Raw genomic sequence first — 19,189 nt, 5'->3', positions numbered from 1 at the left:
CTGCTACAACCGAGGCTGGACCTGGAGGAGAGAGTGGAGAAGAGGAGAGGAGAGGAGCGCAGCGGCACTTAACTGGTTTTGTTATGAGGGCCCTATGTGTGCTCTGGCTGGCGTCGCAGAGCCCCAATCAGGTGCCATTACACCCGGTGTTTGAGAATACCATTGGCTGGTGGGGAAAGGAGCTGTGCGCAAAACCAACCCCGCTGCTCACACTCGCCCTCCAGAAGCCGAGCTGAGAACATCATCCGCTTTGAGCGCTTAGGCGCAGTGATTACATCCTCACAGAGAGAGATAGAGAGAAAGTCCTGTTATTCGCCGGTCTCTATTTAGAAGTTGCATTTGTTATAGGTTTCGGCGGTGCGTAAATAGGAGTTTTTGCCTTCTTTCCCTGCTCGTGCGGAATTTCCCATGTTGTTGTGTGACTTTATGTGAAGAAGCGGCAGTCTGTTCTGTGCACAGGGAGTGTTGGCTATGCGTCCTGGCTCCAGCCTGCAATGTTTGCGCCGACGCCAAAACTCACAGACCGGTGCAGAATTGATTAAAACGGAGACGCTCGGATCAAATGGCTGTGCTTCTCACAGCTGAAACAACACAATGTTCCACTGACCCAAGGCATACGAGAGGAATTTCAGAAGCGGACAGCCTTGTTGCTGTTTATTTCACTGCCTTTTTACGGACAGAGGAAATGGGGAACGCTCAATTCTTGTAAGGAAAAGGAATAACACTTTTTTTGGTTTCGTCTTGAAGTGCACTTTGTGAGAGGGAGAGGAGATGATTTGGTTAATATTACTGCTCTCCATCCTGGATGGAGCTGTCTCTCAGCTACACTACTCTGTGCCAGAGGAGCAGGAACCTGGCTCTGTGGTTGGGAATATTGCAGAGGATCTGGGGCTGGACATTACCAAACTTTCCGCTCGCCGCTTTCAGACGGTGCCTAGTTCACGAACACCTTATCTGGAGGTGAACTTAGAGAACGGTGCGCTCGTGGTGAAGGAGAAAATCGACCGGGAAGAAATATGTAAGCAGACCATCCCGTGCCTACTGCACCTGGAGGTGTTTCTGGAGAACCCGCTGGAGCTCTTTCGCGTGGAGATTGAGGTGATGGATATCAACGATAATCCACCCAGCTTTCCAGAGACAGACATTTCCGTGGAGATATCGGAGAGCGCCATCCCCGGGACCCGTTTCCCGGTGGAGAATGCCTTCGATCCTGACGTGGGCACGAACGCGCTCAGCACATATGCCATAACGAATAATAACTATTTTTACCTTGACGTGCAGACACAGAGCGACGGGAACAAGTTCGCAGAGCTGGTGCTGGAGAAGTCGCTGGACAGGGAGCAGCAGGCGGTGCACCGCTATGTGCTGACGGCTGTGGATGGGGGCATCCCGCAGCGGACCGGGACGGCTCTCCTGGTCGTTAAAGTTCTGGACTCTAATGATAACGCGCCCACCTTTGACCAGACTGTGTACTCGGTGAATCTGCGAGAAAACTCCCCCGTCGGCACCCTGGTGATCCAGCTCAACGCCACGGATGTTGACGAAGGACAAAACGGGGAAATAGTTTATTCTTTCAGCAACCATAACGCCCCGCGGATAAAGGACTTATTCAATATTGATGCCAGAACAGGTAGGATAGAGGTGGCGGGCGAGGTGGACTATGAAGAGAGCAGCACGCACCAGATTTATGTCCAGGCTAAAGATCTGGGGGCCAATGCGGTCCCCGCGCACTGCAAAGTGCTGGTCAAACTGGTGGACGTGAACGACAACACACCAGAGATCGGTTTCAGCACTGTGACTGAATCCGTAAGCGAGCAGGACGCACCGGGCACCGTGATCGCACTTTTTAGCGTCTCGGACCGGGACTCTGGTGAGAATGGACATATGAGCTGCGAGATATTAGGAGACGTCCCTTTCAAGCTGAAATCGTCTTTTAAAAACTACTACACCATCGTGACAGACGGACCACTGGACAGAGAGAACACAGATTCCTACACCATCACCGTGGTGGCCAAAGATAAAGGTCAGCCTTCGCTCGCCACTAGCAAGTCCATTAAAGTGCACGTCTCCGATGAGAATGACAATGCGCCCCGTTTTACGCAGGCGGTTTATGATGTGTATGTGACTGAGAATAATGTGCCCGGTGCTTTCATTCACGCTGTGAGCGCCTTGGACCCCGATATAGGACAGAACGCTCTTATTACTTACTCCATATTGGAGTGTGACATACAGGGCATGTCTGTGGACACATACGTCTCCATAAACCAGGACACCGGCTACCTTTACGCGCTGCGCTCTTTTGATTACGAGCAGTTGAAGGAGTTTAGCTTCATGGTCCAGGCTAAAGACTCTGGCGCTGCTGAGCTCTTCTCAAATGCCACTGTAAATGTGATCATAGTTGATCAAAATGACAACGCTCCCACTGTAATAGCCCCCATCGGTAAAAACGGAACAGCCAAAGAGCACCTGCCGCGCTCTGCGGAGCCCGGCTACCTGGTGACGCGCATTGTGGCCATGGATGCGGATGATGGCGAGAACGCACGGCTGTCCTACAGCATCCTGCGGGGCAACGAGATGGGGATGTTCCGCATGGACTGGAGGACAGGGGAGCTGAGGACAGCCCGCAGGATCTCTCCCAAGCGGGACCCGCAGGGCTACTACGACCTGCTGATCGAAGTGAGGGACCACGGGCAGCCCCCTCTCTCCTCCTCGGCGAGTGTGAGTGTAATGTTAGTGGACAGTGTGGTCGAAGGCCGCAGCGGGGATCGCGGCTCGGCCTCCAAGGCAAAGGAGACCTCCCTTGACCTCACCCTCATTCTCATCATCGCCTTGGGCTCCGTGTCCTTCATCTTCCTCCTGGCCATGATCGTGCTGGCCGTGCGCTGCCAAAAGGACAAGAAACTCAACCTGTACACGTGTCTGCTGGCCGGTGACTGCTGCCTGTGCTGCGGCTCGTGCTGTAGCAGGCAGGCTCGCGGCCGGAAACAGAAGAAGCTGAGTAAATCTGACATCATGTTAGTTCAGAGCACCAACGTGACATCAGGGGTCGGGCCTGTGGGGCAGGTGCCCGTAGAGGAGTCTGGTGTGGGCGGCGTGGGAGGGGGCTTCGGCTCCCACCACCATCAGAACCAGAACTCCTACTGCTACCAGGTGTGTCTGACACCGGAGTCGGCCAAAACGGATCTGATGTTCCTCAAACCGTGTAGCCCGTCCCGCAGCACTGACACGGATCACACCAACCCCTGCGGCGCCATAGTCACGGGTTACAGTGACCAACAACCGGACATCATATCCAATGGCAGTATCCTCTCTAATGAGGTAAGGGAAGCCTGAATCAGCTTTTGTCGCCCAGGGCTCCACTGAGCTCTCTATCAGACGTATTAAAAGTGCACAAACCCGCGATTGGAAGGGTTAACCTAATTGTAAAGATCCTCCAGAAATCCACAGCCGTGTCTGCTTCATGTCAAACTATGTTATCCACTCAGGTCACGCGCAGCAAAAGTCTCTTGGAGGATGGAGGGGGTGTTTGCTATTGACTTAAGTGTTCTGCTCTGTGGCTTTTAATCATTGTCATGCGTAATGGTGATTGGACATGTCAATTGTTAAATCTCATGTGGCCTTTTAGTTTTATTCGCAATGGACTGCTGTCAGATCACCCTTTATGCCGTGCGCAAGAGGCTGAGTGTGACGGAGATTTTGACGTTGGGCATAAAGTGCTTTGAATTTTCCAATCAGACCGCAGAGCTGGAACTTCTTTCTTTTTATTTTTATGTTTTTATTCCGTGTTTGGTGATACTGGTTTAAAGACCCATGTGTTATTTTGCTCGTTTACAGAAGTGAATTCACAGTCGGCAGGTTTTGAGTATATGGGTTCCCATAATGCACGTGAGCCTAACTAATGTTGAATCTTGATAACTACACTGAAAGGGGAACGGACATAAATGAATCAGAAACTTCACCCGACAGGAGAGCATTACTGTGCGTGCAAGATAGTTCCTGTTCCACGAGCAGGCGTCATTAAGTGGCCTCCTTTTAGCGCAGAAATAGTAGTTGATATATCCTTACTAGGTTATGAAGTCTAAGCAGAGGAAATTAGGAGACGAGTGAGCCTGTTTTGTGTTCAGTCTGTGCGTTCTGCTCGGGGAGCTGTGGGAGTTAGGGGCTTTTTGTTGATTGCGGTGTGGCTGGAGAGGAGCCAGACAGCCAGTCACAGCCTTGCCTTTGCTGCGCGTTAAGTATTCTGTGCACGGCCCTGCACGGCAGCATCGTGAACAAAGGTTGTTCAGTTTCAGCATCGGGCGGCTCAATCATTTACGCATTCAATCGCCTCCCTAACCCACTCTCCCCTGCTCTCGTCTCTTCTCGCCCACTTACTCACCAAGTGGATGCGCGCACCGTCGGCACGCAGCTTCTTCTGACACAATTACACGTCAACAACCAATGTATGCATACGTGGTCAATTATGTTCCTGTCATCTAGCACAGACCTCCTTCTTATACGTTTATTGCTGTGTCTATTTGGCATTAAAAGTGGTCACATGTGTGTTTCTGTGGGTTTTCTAGACAAAACACCAACGAGCAGAACTCAGCTATCTGGTGGATAGACCCAGACGTGTCAACAGGTAGTGAAGCACACACACACCTCAGCACTCTCTCTCTCTCTCTCTCTCTCTCTCTCTCTCTCTCTCTCTCTCACACACACACACACACACACACACACACACACACACACTGTATTATTACCAATGTGCAAAACCTAGTGAGCCACATACCATCTACCATCAGAGGACCTATAACATCCAATAGGCCTCATGGAACCACAGCCTATTCACATATCAATAAAATTGAATATTACACCCATCAGTGTGAATCCTGTATATTCCGCATCATTAATTGTGGCTTTGAGAGGCTACATGGTTCCCAATGTGTCCATAACGTTCATCTTCAATTTGGCATCAGTCCCATAACTGACAGAGCAGCGCCTATTAAAGCTCTAATGCTGGATTTCATTACATGCCATGTGTAACATCCAATTTAGACTCTTGACGGCCACCGTGACTGTATTAATGTGCTGTTGATTTCTGATTCTCCCTCTCTTTCCTCCTCTCTCTGCCCCTCTTTTAATCCTCCTGCTCTCCCTTCATCCTCCCCATGTTGCATCTCGACCCCTTTCTCCCTTTTCTCTGACACGACCGCTTGCGTCCTCCCTGTCGCTTCCCTGCCTCTCCCAGTTCGGCCTTCCAAGAGGCAGACATCGTCAGCTCCAAAGACAGTGGTCATGGCGACAGCGAACAGGGCGACAGTGACCACGATGCCACCAACCGGGGTCATTCGGCCGGTGAGTTCCCCCACACGTCACTTACACTGTCGGTGCTCACGCACATACACGCACACACCCTTCCCTAATCTGTTTCCATAGTGTGTGTTTGCGATTGTGAATGGGATAATGCTGACTCGTTGGTGCGGATCGGTGACTTTTAATTTCCTTAATTTGAGAGTGTGCGAAGGCCTGGGCTCCGCAGTTGCTGGCTGGCTGGCTGGCATGAACAGGCCCCTGAGGTGTTGATTGTATTTCACACCCGGGTGAAAGGGAGGAAAATTTGGGGTGATTTCTTTCACTGCCTCTTGCTGTTCTCCCTTCTCTCTTTCCAACTCTGGTGCTGTTTCACCGCGCAGTGCTGAAATGACAGCAACTCGCAGCGAGGCAGTGCGAGGCTTGTAGTGCTTTTGTGGCACAAATCAATAGGTTCATTGAAAGAAAGGAAAAGGCAGGGAAGCTAAATTGATATAATGAGATGCATTTCAATCAGCCATGCAGTCGGTGTATTGTACTATCATTGCTGGTTATAGATTCAACTGATCAAGCACAGTAGCAGCTTTTGCGTTCTTTGTTTATGTTAACCACATTTTTTGGCATAAGCTAATAAGCTGGTAAAATGTTGGAACATTTCCCCATCCACACTCTCACTTCAGGCTTATTTACTGACTCTCATTTCTCTTCCACACTTTACAGTGCAGTAGATTTTTTTAGACAAGGCTTTAGGTCTTATCATAAGCCTTCCCTTGTTCTCTCTAAAATTCTATTAGGTTAGTACCTGTTTATTGATCAAAGTGGAGTCAGACAAAAAGGGGAGCAATACAAAATCTCATTTCATATTGAATTGCCCTTTCCTTCTGAGGGATTGTTCCACACGGCTCGCGTAAGACCCCTGTCTAGACCGGAGCCTGCCAAATATCATATCAGTGCTGGGAATACAAATAGAGCAGATTAGATAGGTGTTGTAGGATAGTGAATGGTCCTCATCAGGCTCCACTATGTTTGACATTATTAATAAACCAAGCCCAAATAGAGAGCCAGTATGCAGCAGTGGTAGTGTCACTCCCTGCCCTCGCTGATGAAACAGGCTGGGAAGGTCAAACTGTTTAAGACTGAAATGTAGAACTGGAAGAAATCCAAAGGCCCACTCCTTTATTAAGAGTAAATTGTTTTGTGAAATAAATATTAACGTGGCTGTTTGAACATACACTCACAGTTGGACATTGTCCATCAGAGTGTTGATGTAGGACTATCTAGAACGGCACAGTCATGCAGAGTTTGGCTGGTTTTGTTAAACATTTTTGCAATTGAACTCAACATACCAGAGGCAGAGACACGCGGGAAAGAGAGGGAATTACAAGGAACGCAGGTTGTATGAATATGCAATCTGCATCTTCATCTATTTACCTCAGACCTCAGTAAAGATCAGCACTGACATGATGTTCAGGCCAGCGACTGTATTGTAAAACTTAGTCTGTGTGGAGTGCTACCTTGAATTCCTTCTTGCTAGTAACAGGACTGCATTTATTAACCAATAACACGTTTCCTCAGTTTTATTTGGCTTTGAGCATGCTCATTTGGCACTGGCCGGGGAGTGTGCCCAGTTGGTGCTGTACTCTGTATTTCATACGAGGAAAGCAACATTTGATCCTCATGTTGGATTTAGAAGGGAACAGCTTAGCACTCCATGGGAGGTAATATCACACGACTGGTACTTTGGAAAGAGGGACACTTGAGTTTCACAGACGTCTGTAAACAAGAAAACCAGACGGAGTGTGTATGTGTGTGTGTGTGTGTGAGTGTGTGTGTGTGCGGGTGTGTGGGTGTAAAGGTATACCATTGTTTGATTTAATATGTGGGCGTATACACGATACCTGTGTGTAATCGGCTTGTATGTGTGTGTGTGTGTTTTGTGTGGGAGAAAACGAGGCTAGGTGATGATGTCTGTATTGAAAAGGAGTTTTCCTTTGAGACGGTACTCTGGGAAGCTTAAATAAGATTCAGTTTGAGAAGAGAGAGCGGTAGCTGGTGCTTGGCTCTCTGCCAGATGCATATTGTCTCTACATAAGCATACCCATTGCTCATTTGCTTTGCTTTATGTACACGTGTGACTTCTTTGACTGTGTAAATACTATATATGGATGTGAGCGCTGCCGGCTGTCGCACGTGGATCGTATGCTATGTTTTCTGTGTGACTGCGTGCGCTCGCTTAAAAGAGCTTCATGCCGAGTGCATGTTCTTCACTTTTGCATGAAGAACACTATGTATAGACGTATAGTTCTTTCTCCAGCTTTTGTGTGCATAAGCGTACGTGGACACATATGTTTAGCATGCGCTGACAGCTTACGTATTTGCATCCTGTATGTGAGTGTGTGCGTGTGTATATGACATACACATATTCTCTTCCAGGGTTTGTGGCAGGGTCTCATCCTTCATTCTGTCTCCCCCACACGTTGGCTCTCCGCAACACTCGGCTGATCAGTAATTCATTTCTAGAACCTTTGCATAGCAATTATCAAAGGAGGGTTAGAGGCAAGGTTTCCTCACGGGACCGCGCAGCACACTCTCCCTTTTGGTGCACCTCGGAATATTTCAAATCAAGGGAAAACCATTTCCAGTTGGCATATCATCAACTACACCTGCCGTAGCTTCCCGCTCGGCCGCTCGTCTGACACTTTAGAAAATAAGTCTCCTGACGTGGTTTTAAATCAAAGGGACACTGCCTGTGAGGCTGGGCTATCAGCGGATACTTTTAAAAAGCGGGCAAATGGCTTTTCTGAGAGCAGCGTGTCTGGACCGAGGCACCGCTGCATCAGGAGCCAAAGCACTATTGATTGACTACCACACCTTTTACCTCCCCACATCGCCTATTTTTTTTTTTTTAGGTTGCTTGATTCAACGTAGACAGTGTTTTCCTCATTATTCCCTGCATCATCCTAATAGGAGATGGCGGCATGAGTGAGCAAGCAAAACAAAAAAGGTGACAGATAAGAGAGGATAAAATATTCATCAGCGGAAAACTGTGGCATCTCAGAAAGCTTCGATCAGCTGTGGAAGGCAGCGTGACGGGTGGGAGACTGGAAATGATCATTATCATGACGTTTGTTTGGGTGAGAACAACAGCCGTGACAAATGGGACAATTAAATCACTGTGGCAACGGTGTATTAGATGGCTGATTATGAATTAGTAGCGGGCACCGTGTTGCAGTTTCCCATGTCAGCGAGCTGTCAGAGGAATTTAGCATACAAGGTTTTGAAACACCCTCCTCTAAGGCCCTAGATACTGACAAAAGTGGAGGCTGAGTCGATGATCCACTAAAACAACAACAAGGTTTCACCTTTATTTCAATAGCTCACATAATGAAAGGAAAAAAAAAGAGACATTGCCCAGTTTGATGGAAGAGACGTTGAAAGAAGGCAGAGTGCTCGCAATAACTTTGCTTACATAATGATAAAATGACAAACAAAAAGGGAGAAAAGGTCATTTAACAGAAAACCTTTCTGTCAAGAAAACATCTGTAGTTCTGTACTCAAGACTAATAGATGTCAGTGTAAGGCTGCAACATCGGATTATTTTCATCATCATCGTCGTCTACTGTGTGTCAAAAAAGTTCAAAATTCTTACCAGAGTTCAAAGCATGATCTCAAAATCACTTGTTTTACAAAACAACAGTCCAGAGCCCAAAGGTATTCAGTTTGCAATCATGTAAGACAAAGAAGATCAGCTAATCCTTCATTAAAGAAGCAAGTGTTTGGCTTGGAAAGTTAATGAAAGGCAGAATACTTCCGAAAATGTCCAGCCTCTAACCAGAGTGACACTATTGAAATGCACAGTATAAGTTTGCATTCGGGCCTTCAAAGCCCACGAGCAGAGACGACATAAACAAGAGCAAAGTATCTCGATGTGACATGAACAAGTACAAATCAATTACAGGAAATATGATAAAAACATCACCTCATTAAAAAGTCAATTTGCATTTTACCTGTAACAGGTGGAGATGTCACCACTTCTTCTGGCTTGTCGAATATCAATAACAGTCAGAGCAGAGAAAGGATAGGCTAATTGACTATGCTACTACCATTCCTGCAACATGTTTTTCTAATTTCTCTCTAATCATGTAAAAAAAAAAATGACATTTTTATATCTTGGTTAAGGTAGATGGAGGATGGCGTGTATTCACTTCAGCACTGTTTTGTGTGGAAACAAATCAAAACCACACGAGGAACGTCGAACATAATGATTATCAATGCGCATCTTGTCGAGTGTCTTGATGAATGTGTTCTTGGTGTGAATAGCCTGTGCTTTCTGAATGAACTGAATAGCAATTTAAGTGTTCCCAACCCTGAAATGGATGAAAAGGATGACACAAGCCTTCCTCACTGTCGGTGCCAGCGCATATGAATGCGCCTCGAACCTGCTGAAAACATAAGATCAAAAAATGAAAAAGAGACATTTTCAGTGGCTCGGAGAGGAACGTGGATATTCGTCGCTCAAGCTGAGCACGAGGCAGTAGGACGAATGGAAATCTCTGGAAAGTCTTGGGAGTCATAAACATGCTTTGGCCATGAGTAACGCACATTTCATCCTGTCTGCACAGACAGTCAGTGAACATCTGCTCCAGCCAGGCTAAACTTCCCACAGACACAAACTATGATGTCAAGATATGTGTTGGTGATGCCCAACCTGAGCTCAGGTGCTGGGTAATCTGATCTGTGACCAGCCGCTTTAATTACGCTGCTCTCTAATGTGACACAGAACATAAACTACAGCACATTTGTGCACCACATAGTACACGAGCATGCATTCTGGCTACTAAAGGCCAAATAATATCCAAAAGATAGACTAGTTTCAGCTTTATTTTGGAAGTAATAAACAAGTCTGGCCACTCTGTAGCAATGTGACAGCCAAAACCAAGATAATAATACCTGAGTTGTAATTAATCAGAATTACCCTGTGTCTATGATACAGTCTGGTCAGGGCTATATATTATATCTCACTTCAGTCGAGGAGTAGGCTAAGTGATGAAAAGCGTACACACCAGAGATCAATAATCAGTGGTCATCCAGAATCTTTGTTCTAACAATATCTAAGGGGCAGTATTAATCAAACGGACATTGTTAGGCAAGCGGCCATCTTGGCTCTCCTTCCCAGCCCAGTTGCCGAGTTAGAAACATCGAAAATGGTAGCTGCCTCTCAGAGACTCGGAACAATTTCTCTGTCTGTCATTACTGGATATGGCAGGAACCATCTTGCTCTATTTTGGCCCTGGGAGGTCTCTGGTTTACTCATCACAGCCTCACTGGCCAACTCGTGTAAGGAAGCTATGCTACTCCCCTGCCGTCCTCAGCTGCTGTCCAAATATTGACGTTTTGTGTCTGCATTCTCTCTGGAACAGTGGAGGACAAGATGAAAAACAGAGGTAGGGATAGAAGACACCCTCCACCTGGGGGATAAGGAGTGTTTTTTTTTTTTTTTTTCCCAGAGAAAAAGAGATAAAGAGAGGAAGAAGAGAGGATTAATAACAAGAGACAGAGACACAGAAAGAGACACAGAGGGACGAACAGAGCCGGATGGAGGGAGACAGACAGACAGACAGACGAATGAGTGCAGGGACAGAGAGCAGCAGATACATACGCACAAAGTGAATTCAAACACGGGGCTGCTGTTTTCCCAGGATTTGTTTCCCTTCATTTCCTCGCTCCCGGTTGGTGGATGTATGTCAGGCAGCGCAATTAGTCAAATCACACCGACGTGGGATTTCGGAAGCATTCAAAGATGTAATGAAAAAACAAAGAAGCGGTGAAACAGAAAAAAAGAACAGTGCTGATTGCTTATTAGCAAGTAGATTGTGTTTGCATTGTGTAGGGTTGTTTACGCCTCCCTGCGTGTGCGCGCGCGTGTGTGTGTGCGTGCGTGTGTGTGTTCTTCCTGCCTGATGAGGTCACGATGAGAGATAGGACTGCTGGCAGGGCCTGTCATTGCCAGTCACTGTTTTGGTTGTTGTTTTGCTTCCTGCCCGAGGAAGAAAAGGTGCTTCACGGGAATCAACAGCCACTGGGTGTCATGTGGTGTCATGGCCTGTCTGTCTGTTTACTTGTGAGCATTTGCATATATCTCCGCGTTAAGAGAGTATTTTTAAGCGGGTGTGTGTTTGCAAACATGTGTTGATGTCGCTGGTTTTTATGAGTGAGCCGGCAGGCAAAAAAAATCAGTAAGTAGTTTGGAAGCCAGTGACAAGTTTCTCCGAGCCTGATGTACGGTAAACAGTGGCTGCTGCAGACTATATTTACCGATCACATCCAGAGCACAATATACCTGCTTAGTAATATACTGAGACTGACAAATACAGAACAAACTGAACTTTCTCTTAATCCTTCAATATTAACTCTGCATCTTGATCGGAGTGCGTGCCTGTGTGCTTTCGGCACTGTTGCACCTGTGTTTGCTTTTGCACCTGTGCTTCAGTCTGTCTGTCGGTTCGTTGGTACGTTTTAGAAGAAGAAAGCAGAATTGTGGCTAGCGAAGGCTTTATCTGCACAACAGCCCTGAGTTGATTAGAGGGCCTGGGGTCAACACCCCTGTGTGTCAGAGGAGGAAATTAATTTGCAAAAAGTCCATTAAAAGGCTAAAGACTAGCTGGAAGGTGGAAATTAGCAGAAATACCAGGATTTCTACACCCCACAACCTTTAAAGATATACATGAATATACACTAGTTCCAGGGGTGAATCAGAGGGTAAATGCAAGTCAGCGTCACTCAACATCTGAATTAGCATTTACACAGATCTTCCAGAGTTGCTTTCCCGCTCTGCTCATGTTGGAAAATTTCAGATTGCTCATTGTGTTCTCCGCTGGTTCATGGTTTCGTTTCCGGAGTGCAGAGGTGCCGCTGACCCGCAGCCCACGTGTTCTTGGCGGTGACAAAATCAAACGAACCCTGCTGCCGATTCTGTGGGCCAGGCAGATGAGACGGAGGTGAAGAGACGCGTTTAAAACTCGCTGTTAAATAAAATTCCAAAGAAAGTAGCTGTCAGTTCTTACATGCAGCTATTTGCCCTCGATGGCTTGTTTTCTGCAGTTTTACTCAAGTAAATAACCCAGAAGAGTTTAAAAGCAGGTTGCAGGCTCCGTGTATCCCACAGGAAAACAAGCCTGTGCTGTTCATCCTCGCTTGATATTATTAACTCTGGCAAAGTTTAAGCGGAGTTTTACATCTACAGTTTTCTGACATTGTCTGCGTTTATTCGTATTTATGATGAAACCAGGATCAGCTCCAGCCTCGCACGGCCCCGGATAGCTAAACGAGAGGGTATAGAAAATGAGCGGCGTGATGGATGTGGTAAAGATTTCCACACGATTGGGTTAAAGTGCAGAAAAATCTAACGTTTGACCGGAGATTTTTCATTTCTAGTACTTCAAGCAAATTCCTCTCCCTCTCTGTGTGGCCATCTGTGAGGCCCAGGTCTCCCCCTGTCTTTTCTGGCCATTGCTCTTTCCATCTGCGCTTGCCCAGGTCTCCCCTTCTCCTTCCTTATGGTTCCCGCAGTCTTGCTGCTTCTCCTGCCTGCTGTCTCTGTCTGTGAAATCTGTGACTCCCCCGTCTGTTTGGCCCTCGCTGTCCCCTGTCTGTGAGCCTCGTGTCTCCTCTGGCTCTCTGGCTTCTGCACAGCCTTTGTTGCCTGTCTCGCTCCCTGTGAGGCCTGAATTAGCAACACGATTAGATCCACACAATGCACACAAACGGAAGAAATAGAATAAGCCGCGGTGGTCGTTCTTAGAAAGGTGACGACTCGGTTTGGATGACACATGCACTGAGAATACGTCCTAATATTATAGTAAATGAAGTCGTAGCTATCAGTATGTTTTGCTTTTATGTTTAGCAGCTGTTCTGGTGCTGAATTACATTTAGGCGGCTTTTGAAATTTTCTGGTCTTTAATTGGACGAGTTGGACACTCTCACCCTGTCATTTTTCTGGCTGTTCTCTTTCCTTTTCGGTAATTGATGCCTAGTTTCAGAGGTTCATTTTTGGTTTCAGAAGCTGGTGGGACACAATGAGGAGAAAAAATTTACTCAACAGATATTGTTAAATCAATCTAATTCCTCTTCCACTGCTGTCTTTTGGGTAACAAACCAAACACTTATGAAATTATGTTGAAATTGGTTATCACACTTTCCGTAACAATGGTGGCATAACAAAATAGTTGAGTATAAAGTAAAGTGTAAAGAAGAAAAATGCCGTATAAACCTCTGCTGTGCTTTTAAGGCACTGATGCTGTTACCTGACAGATGATAAATAACACTGTATTTGTATCTTTACTACAAGGAGAACTGTGCCTTACTGCCATATCATTGATGTTCTACTCAAGTGTCTTTTCAGGGAGATATTAACTGTAACTAAAAATACAGATTGAATGATATTTTCTTTAATCTGAAAAACGCGCAGAGCGGAAGCCTCTATTTTTCTGCCCTGAATGTGTCTGCAGGTATTTATGTAGCCTGAGAGGCAAAACCCAGGGCATAAACAGTTGGCAGAGCACTTGCTGCACCACTCGCTGCTGCTCGTTGAGCTTATTGCTTTGAGCGCGCAGTAATAACTGAAGGCGACTCATAACAACATTTTAATCAACTTCTCTTCTGTCTCATCTCGACTATGGTGGCTGGGCGGAAAGAGGACACTGTTTGGAGAGATTTTAGGAAGGAAATCAGCCTGAAACAACATAAGAGAGAGGGACAAAAATAGGATATTGGAAGAGTGAGAACATATCCCCTCCATCCACCGTGTAAATTACACACTGTACCAATTTGTCATGAGAACACTGGTGGATATGATCATGACCACGATGATGTAGTGTTTCCAACACACAAGTTTGTTTTTTTTTTAATTCTATTTTTACCATGTTTTAGTGTTAGACTTGTTCAATTGGTGTCATATTGCAGAAACATGCCTGAAACGCACAGATCAGTAGAGCAGCAGCATCCAATCTGACAGAGGAAACAAAAGTCAAAACTCTGACAGTGTGCACCCCTGTTTTAATGACTAGTGGCACTTTCTCTGTACGTGCCTCTCTCACTGGAGATAAAGATGATCCATAATCTGTGACGGGCTGATATTTTGAGATTTAGTCTTAATATGCAGGAGCGAGAAGGTGCGCAGGACATGGAAATGTGTTTATCTTTCCTTAAAGGTGGAGGGAAAGGTGCAGCCGCCATAGAAAAACAAAACAAAACAAAAATCTTATTTTATGGCAGATCATATTAAGTTATCATATAACTTCATTGGGGTGGTTGTATTGCTCTTTTCTTATTGAAAATGACGTACGGTATGCTCCCATCCCTTTCAAAGACGACTCCTCTCTGCATAGGCTTATTTTCCTCTGCAGCCTAATATCTATTGATATGTGCACTCACATTGCATTGTGTGTGTGCATGTGTGTGCATGCCTGCTTTTAGTAATAGAGGAACAGTGGCTTTATCGGTCAGATGGATCAGTAGAATAGATTCGTGTAAGTGGACCCTTTGATCTGAAGCCCCCTCAGCCTCGGGGAATTACAGATTACAGATTTCTGCTTTCTTTGTTTCTCGAGCTCTTTTTTTTTTCTGCTTCTCTTTCCTGATTTATCCTCTTTTCCTCCCCTCACCCTAAAGTGCTCGTCACCTGCTTTGATCCCGCCATTCCTGCGCTTGCCCACATTTTCCAGTGGAAAAGCTACAAGTTTGCACACTGAGTACACAATGGCGGCGGAGTCTCATTACTATGATGACTCTGTTCATGTCTCTTGTTACTATCTCTTCCCTTTTATAACGTCTCTTGTGCTCTTCTTTCGCCTCGTCCTCCTCTCTTTATTCTCTCTAAGAGAGTGTAATTAACATAACTGGTACCTCTTTCATGCTGGGTGTGTGTGTGTGTGTGTGTGTGTGAGTGTGTGTGTGTTATTCTGTTATATCATTTCAGATGTTAATTTCATCTTTTTTTACTAGATTTTTTTTGTTTTTGGCACGAGCTCTGTGTCAATTACACACTTTGCTGTTTGTATAGGGATGATTGACGTTAGAGCGTGGTTACGCTGACAGGGAATATTTTGTGGGTTTTGTGGTGCATTTCTTAAGATAATTGTCATTTTTTTGTGTAAGGATGATGGAGTATGGATTCACAGTTTGTCTCTTGGTGTTTGTGAATCAATTGTGAGTCTGACGATGTTGATGTGGAGAGGGAGTGAAATGTTTTCGGAACACCACATCACTTTGATTGCACATTTCGTTCGGAATGAATGAGGTGAGGAGGAAAACAAACAATTCGCTTCATCAATGTTGGCCTTGTCTCTTTGATGAATAGCTTTTGCTGCACTTTTTCTGCTTGCGACATTGGCAAATGATTGCTAACTTATGTTCTCTCTTCTGGCCTCTTTCTCTCATCTCCCCCTCCATCTCGCCTTTCCACTCCAACCATCCATACGGCTTCTCCTCTCATGCTCCCTCTTCTTTTTTCTCCCTTTTGCTTATCATCCCTCATATCTCTCTGTAATCTTCCATCCACGTTTCCGCCTTTCCATCCCACTTCCACCTCCTATCCTTCAATCTGTATCCTCTCTGCAGGCGCTGACCTGTTCTCCAACTGCACAGAGGAGTGCAAGGCCCTGGGCCACTCTGACCGCTGCTGGATGCCGTCCTTCGTGCCGTCTGACGGGCGCCAGGGGCCGGACTACCGCAGCAACCTGCACGTCCCCGGCATGGACGCCACGCTGCCCGACACTGAGGTACCCTCGTCCGTCAACCTGTCCGACCAACTCACCATGACCTCGTCCACCGCTTCGTCCAACGATAGGTCATTCTCCACCTTTGGCAAGGACGGTCAAAGGTCACAGTCACACCACAGCCTTCACCATCACCTCCATCAGCAACAGCAGCAGTACAGCTCCAGCACGCTAGAGAGGAAAGAGTATGATAGGGGGACCCTACCGTACAAACCCACCTTTCTCTGTGAGTATCAGTATGAAAGTTCCCTGGGACCCTATGACTTTGGTCTGGTCCAGTACAGATACTAAAGGAGGGGACGATGAATCTGCCTCTTGATTCTGATCTGGACTTTTTTACGTTGTTCATCAACTTTCATTTCTTCTATTTTTAAGGAGTTTTAAAAGATACGGCTTTATGTTCTGTTGTATTGTTTTATTTTTTTTCTTAATTTTTATTTTTTTGTAAATTATCATTTCTTTTTTTGTCAAATGTAAAATGTAATCTATCATTGCTAACTTCCCTTCTCGAAAATGGACTTTGAGAAATTCAGTCTAACCCCACCCAAAGCCTAAATACTGTCTGTAATCATGTGACTTATGACAAAATAAACAAAATATGAATTAGACTCGTGTTAAACTGCTGTGGCCCCTTTTTCTTTCTTTTTCCCTTTTATCTAAATTTCCCCCCAAATTCTTTACAATCGGCCTTTTTATCTGATGCTCATATAAGTAAAGGTCACCAACACAAGCACACTTCACGTCTCCATTTTCACACACCCACAATTAAACGCTGTTTGTAGTTGAAAACATGATTCGAGTGTACAGACAGGGAATATAAAGATCATCTCATGTTGTAAAGGACATCTTTTTCCATTTGCTCAACAACTGAGTTTTGCTCAAGCACGATGACTTCCCTACTGAATAGCTCGAAAGGTGAAACACAACCCACGCTCCTTCTTTTTTCACAAGGACTGAAGTCCATTTTGTTCTAAAAAGGAAGTGTCGAGTATCTATACTTGCTTGCCTGTGGATCAATACCTGACATAAAGAAGGGTAGGTGAGGTGGGTTTGTCAACCTTGAGGTCAAGATTCTTCCGTTAGGAAAGTCATGTACACAACTTTGTGTGCAAACAAAGGAGGGAAGCCATTACAATAACAGTTTAATTTGGAAAATGGAACATATTGATATCCATTGGCATATAATTGAGTTTCCAGCTTGCATTTGTAAAGATGCAGAATCGGTCTCTTTAGAAAAGGATGGCAGGACACTTCTTACTGCTTTCAATTGCTTTCTAAGCTCCATATTACATGAATATTCTATTAGCTCTAAGAGTAGAGAATGGATTCGATATACACATTCAGTAGAGAAGTCATTTCCAGTCAAGCCACCACCATGTTAACCACCATCCTCCATGATACTGCATGCTGACTGTGGGCTGTTTCTCAGGTAAAGGATGAGCACCATAACCCCCCTCCCCACCCCACCCCCCACCCTTGTTTTGCAAACAGAGCCGAGCAATCTTCCTCTTGCACATCAGGTCTGTGAAAAAAATAATTTGTATTTAGCCTTTAGGTGCTAGAGCCTGCTTTGCTCCAAATATAGCTGCCTGCACGTCTGCTCATCTCGTTTGCCTCGCAGGTTTAGGATAAATGCACTCCATATTCGCTCAGTCCAAAACTCACAACTTTATTATATTTCATTTTAGTTTTTTGATTTACGATTTCACCCATTCTTCCTGGTTTGTTGAAATAAATTGACCCCATGCTGCCACGGCAAAAGGTGTTGTTATTCATCAATCTGTAAAAAAATATGAGAGTAGTCCCAGAGGCTGAGGCTCTATTAACCAATAGGCATCATGTTCTACTTTTAAAAATAGCAGCGTATGCTACTACTGGCTATGGCAATGCTCTGATCACCAGGGTTGCCTTGATAAAGGGTTTATAAATGTTTAATGATCCATTTATAGATAATTAATGAAGCAATTAGTGCTCTGTGTATTTTCTGTCCATGCATTATGTAGCCACCAAATTTTGAACATTTATCTTCGCTGATGGACATGTTTTTACCCAATTCCCAAATTAGTTTTACCATTACACAGCGAGGACCAGCCTTTAGGGTGTATAAATAACTTCACAGAGAGTCCTTTGTGGCATATATCCTTCAAGAGATGGTATTTCGAGCCAGCCGTGTCACTAAAAAGTCTCAAGGGAAAGGGTGCCATTTGTCTTAACGAGTGTGTTCTCTGTCTTTTCAGCCCGCAAAAGGATTTGCTAGCTCGTTCCACGTGGACCTGTCAGAGACAGCGTGAATTTCTGTTCTAGACCACCAACACTGATGCTAGAGTCAGCGAAATAAAACTAAACAAACAGCAACCTGGACAACAGCAACCTTGGTTAAGCTTCATTATCTTGGGTGGCGAACTGTAACAGAGCCTTGGCGGTGGTCGCCGGGGGAGGAGAGGAGAAATAAATACTCAGTAGCTGAAACCTCGAGATATCTGAGGAGCAATCCAAGGCCTTATTCCTCTCAGCAGGACTGAGACCGGGGCCGCAGCACTCAACATGTGAAAATTATAAAGTCATCAGCAGACGGAAGAGAGGAACTGAAATGGACAGAGGAATGCAAAACAAGAAGACGAGGGAGCGATTAACTCACAGAGGCGTTCTTTTTGTTGTTATTTTTTATTATTTTATTTTTTTTTGGACTGAGGAGTTAGCCTGTAGAGATCTGTGTGTGCCTGTTTACATGAAGAAAACTAATGTTTCTGTACAAACTTCAACCAATGTCACACGGAACCCTTTAGCTATTTCTATGGTCACCACTAAGCCAACTGTACAGAGACTGTGTGAGGGGGGGGGAAAAAAAAGGAGACTGACAACCAGAGAGAAAGTGAGAGAGACGGGCGACTAGAGAGGGAGTGCGAGCAGGTGTTGTACAGGTATAAAATGACAGAAAAAAAGAAGGAGGAGGGGACAAGCAGAGATGATGTGCAGTACTATAAATTCTGTATCTCTGGTTTTTTGACTTGACTGTCTTTATATAACTTCTCTTTTTTTGTTTCTGTTGTTCTTTCTGTGTGGTTAAAGTGTGCAGATTCTAACGTATTCCAACTTACCGTTACAGACAGGAACATGGTCCG

General features: G+C 45.4%; 1 protein-coding gene across 2 annotated transcripts; it reads left to right on the top strand.

Moving 5' to 3' along the window:
- Positions 1–209: 209 nt before the first annotated feature.
- On the top strand, positions 210–18,903 carry pcdh10a (protocadherin 10a). Of its 2 annotated transcripts, none has more exons than XM_076727811.1 (5): positions 210–3,318; positions 4,563–4,621; positions 5,231–5,337; positions 15,910–16,070; positions 18,305–18,903. In XM_076727811.1, the coding sequence occupies exons 1-5, from the start codon at positions 772–774 to the stop codon at positions 18,356–18,358; spliced, it is 2,928 nt and encodes a 975-aa protein (XP_076583926.1). In that variant the 5' UTR covers positions 210–771; the 3' UTR covers positions 18,359–18,903. The 2 variants fall into 2 exon arrangements, with proteins under 2 accessions (XP_076583926.1, XP_076583925.1); XM_076727810.1 differs by having other exon boundaries at positions 15,910–16,293.
- Positions 18,904–19,189: the final 286 nt, after the last annotated feature.

This window comes from Chaetodon auriga, chromosome 4 (genome assembly GCF_051107435.1).
Source record: "Chaetodon auriga isolate fChaAug3 chromosome 4, fChaAug3.hap1, whole genome shotgun sequence".
Lineage (NCBI taxonomy): Eukaryota > Metazoa > Chordata > Actinopteri > Chaetodontiformes > Chaetodontidae > Chaetodon > Chaetodon auriga.
This window is presented reverse-complemented; position numbering and strand designations above follow the sequence as displayed.

Bases quoted from the DNA above. Each gene is read 5' to 3' on its own strand.
- pcdh10a (XM_076727810.1), top strand. From the start codon at position 772: ATGATTTGGTTAATATTACTGCTCTCCATCCTGGATGGAGCTGTCTCT. The intron at 3,319-4,562 runs GTAAGGGAAGCC...TGGGTTTTCTAG, and splicing joins GCAGTATCCTCTCTAATGAG to ACAAAACACCAACGAGCAGA. The intron at 5,338-15,909 runs GTGAGTTCCCCC...TCCTCTCTGCAG, and splicing joins CAACCGGGGTCATTCGGCCG to GCGCTGACCTGTTCTCCAAC.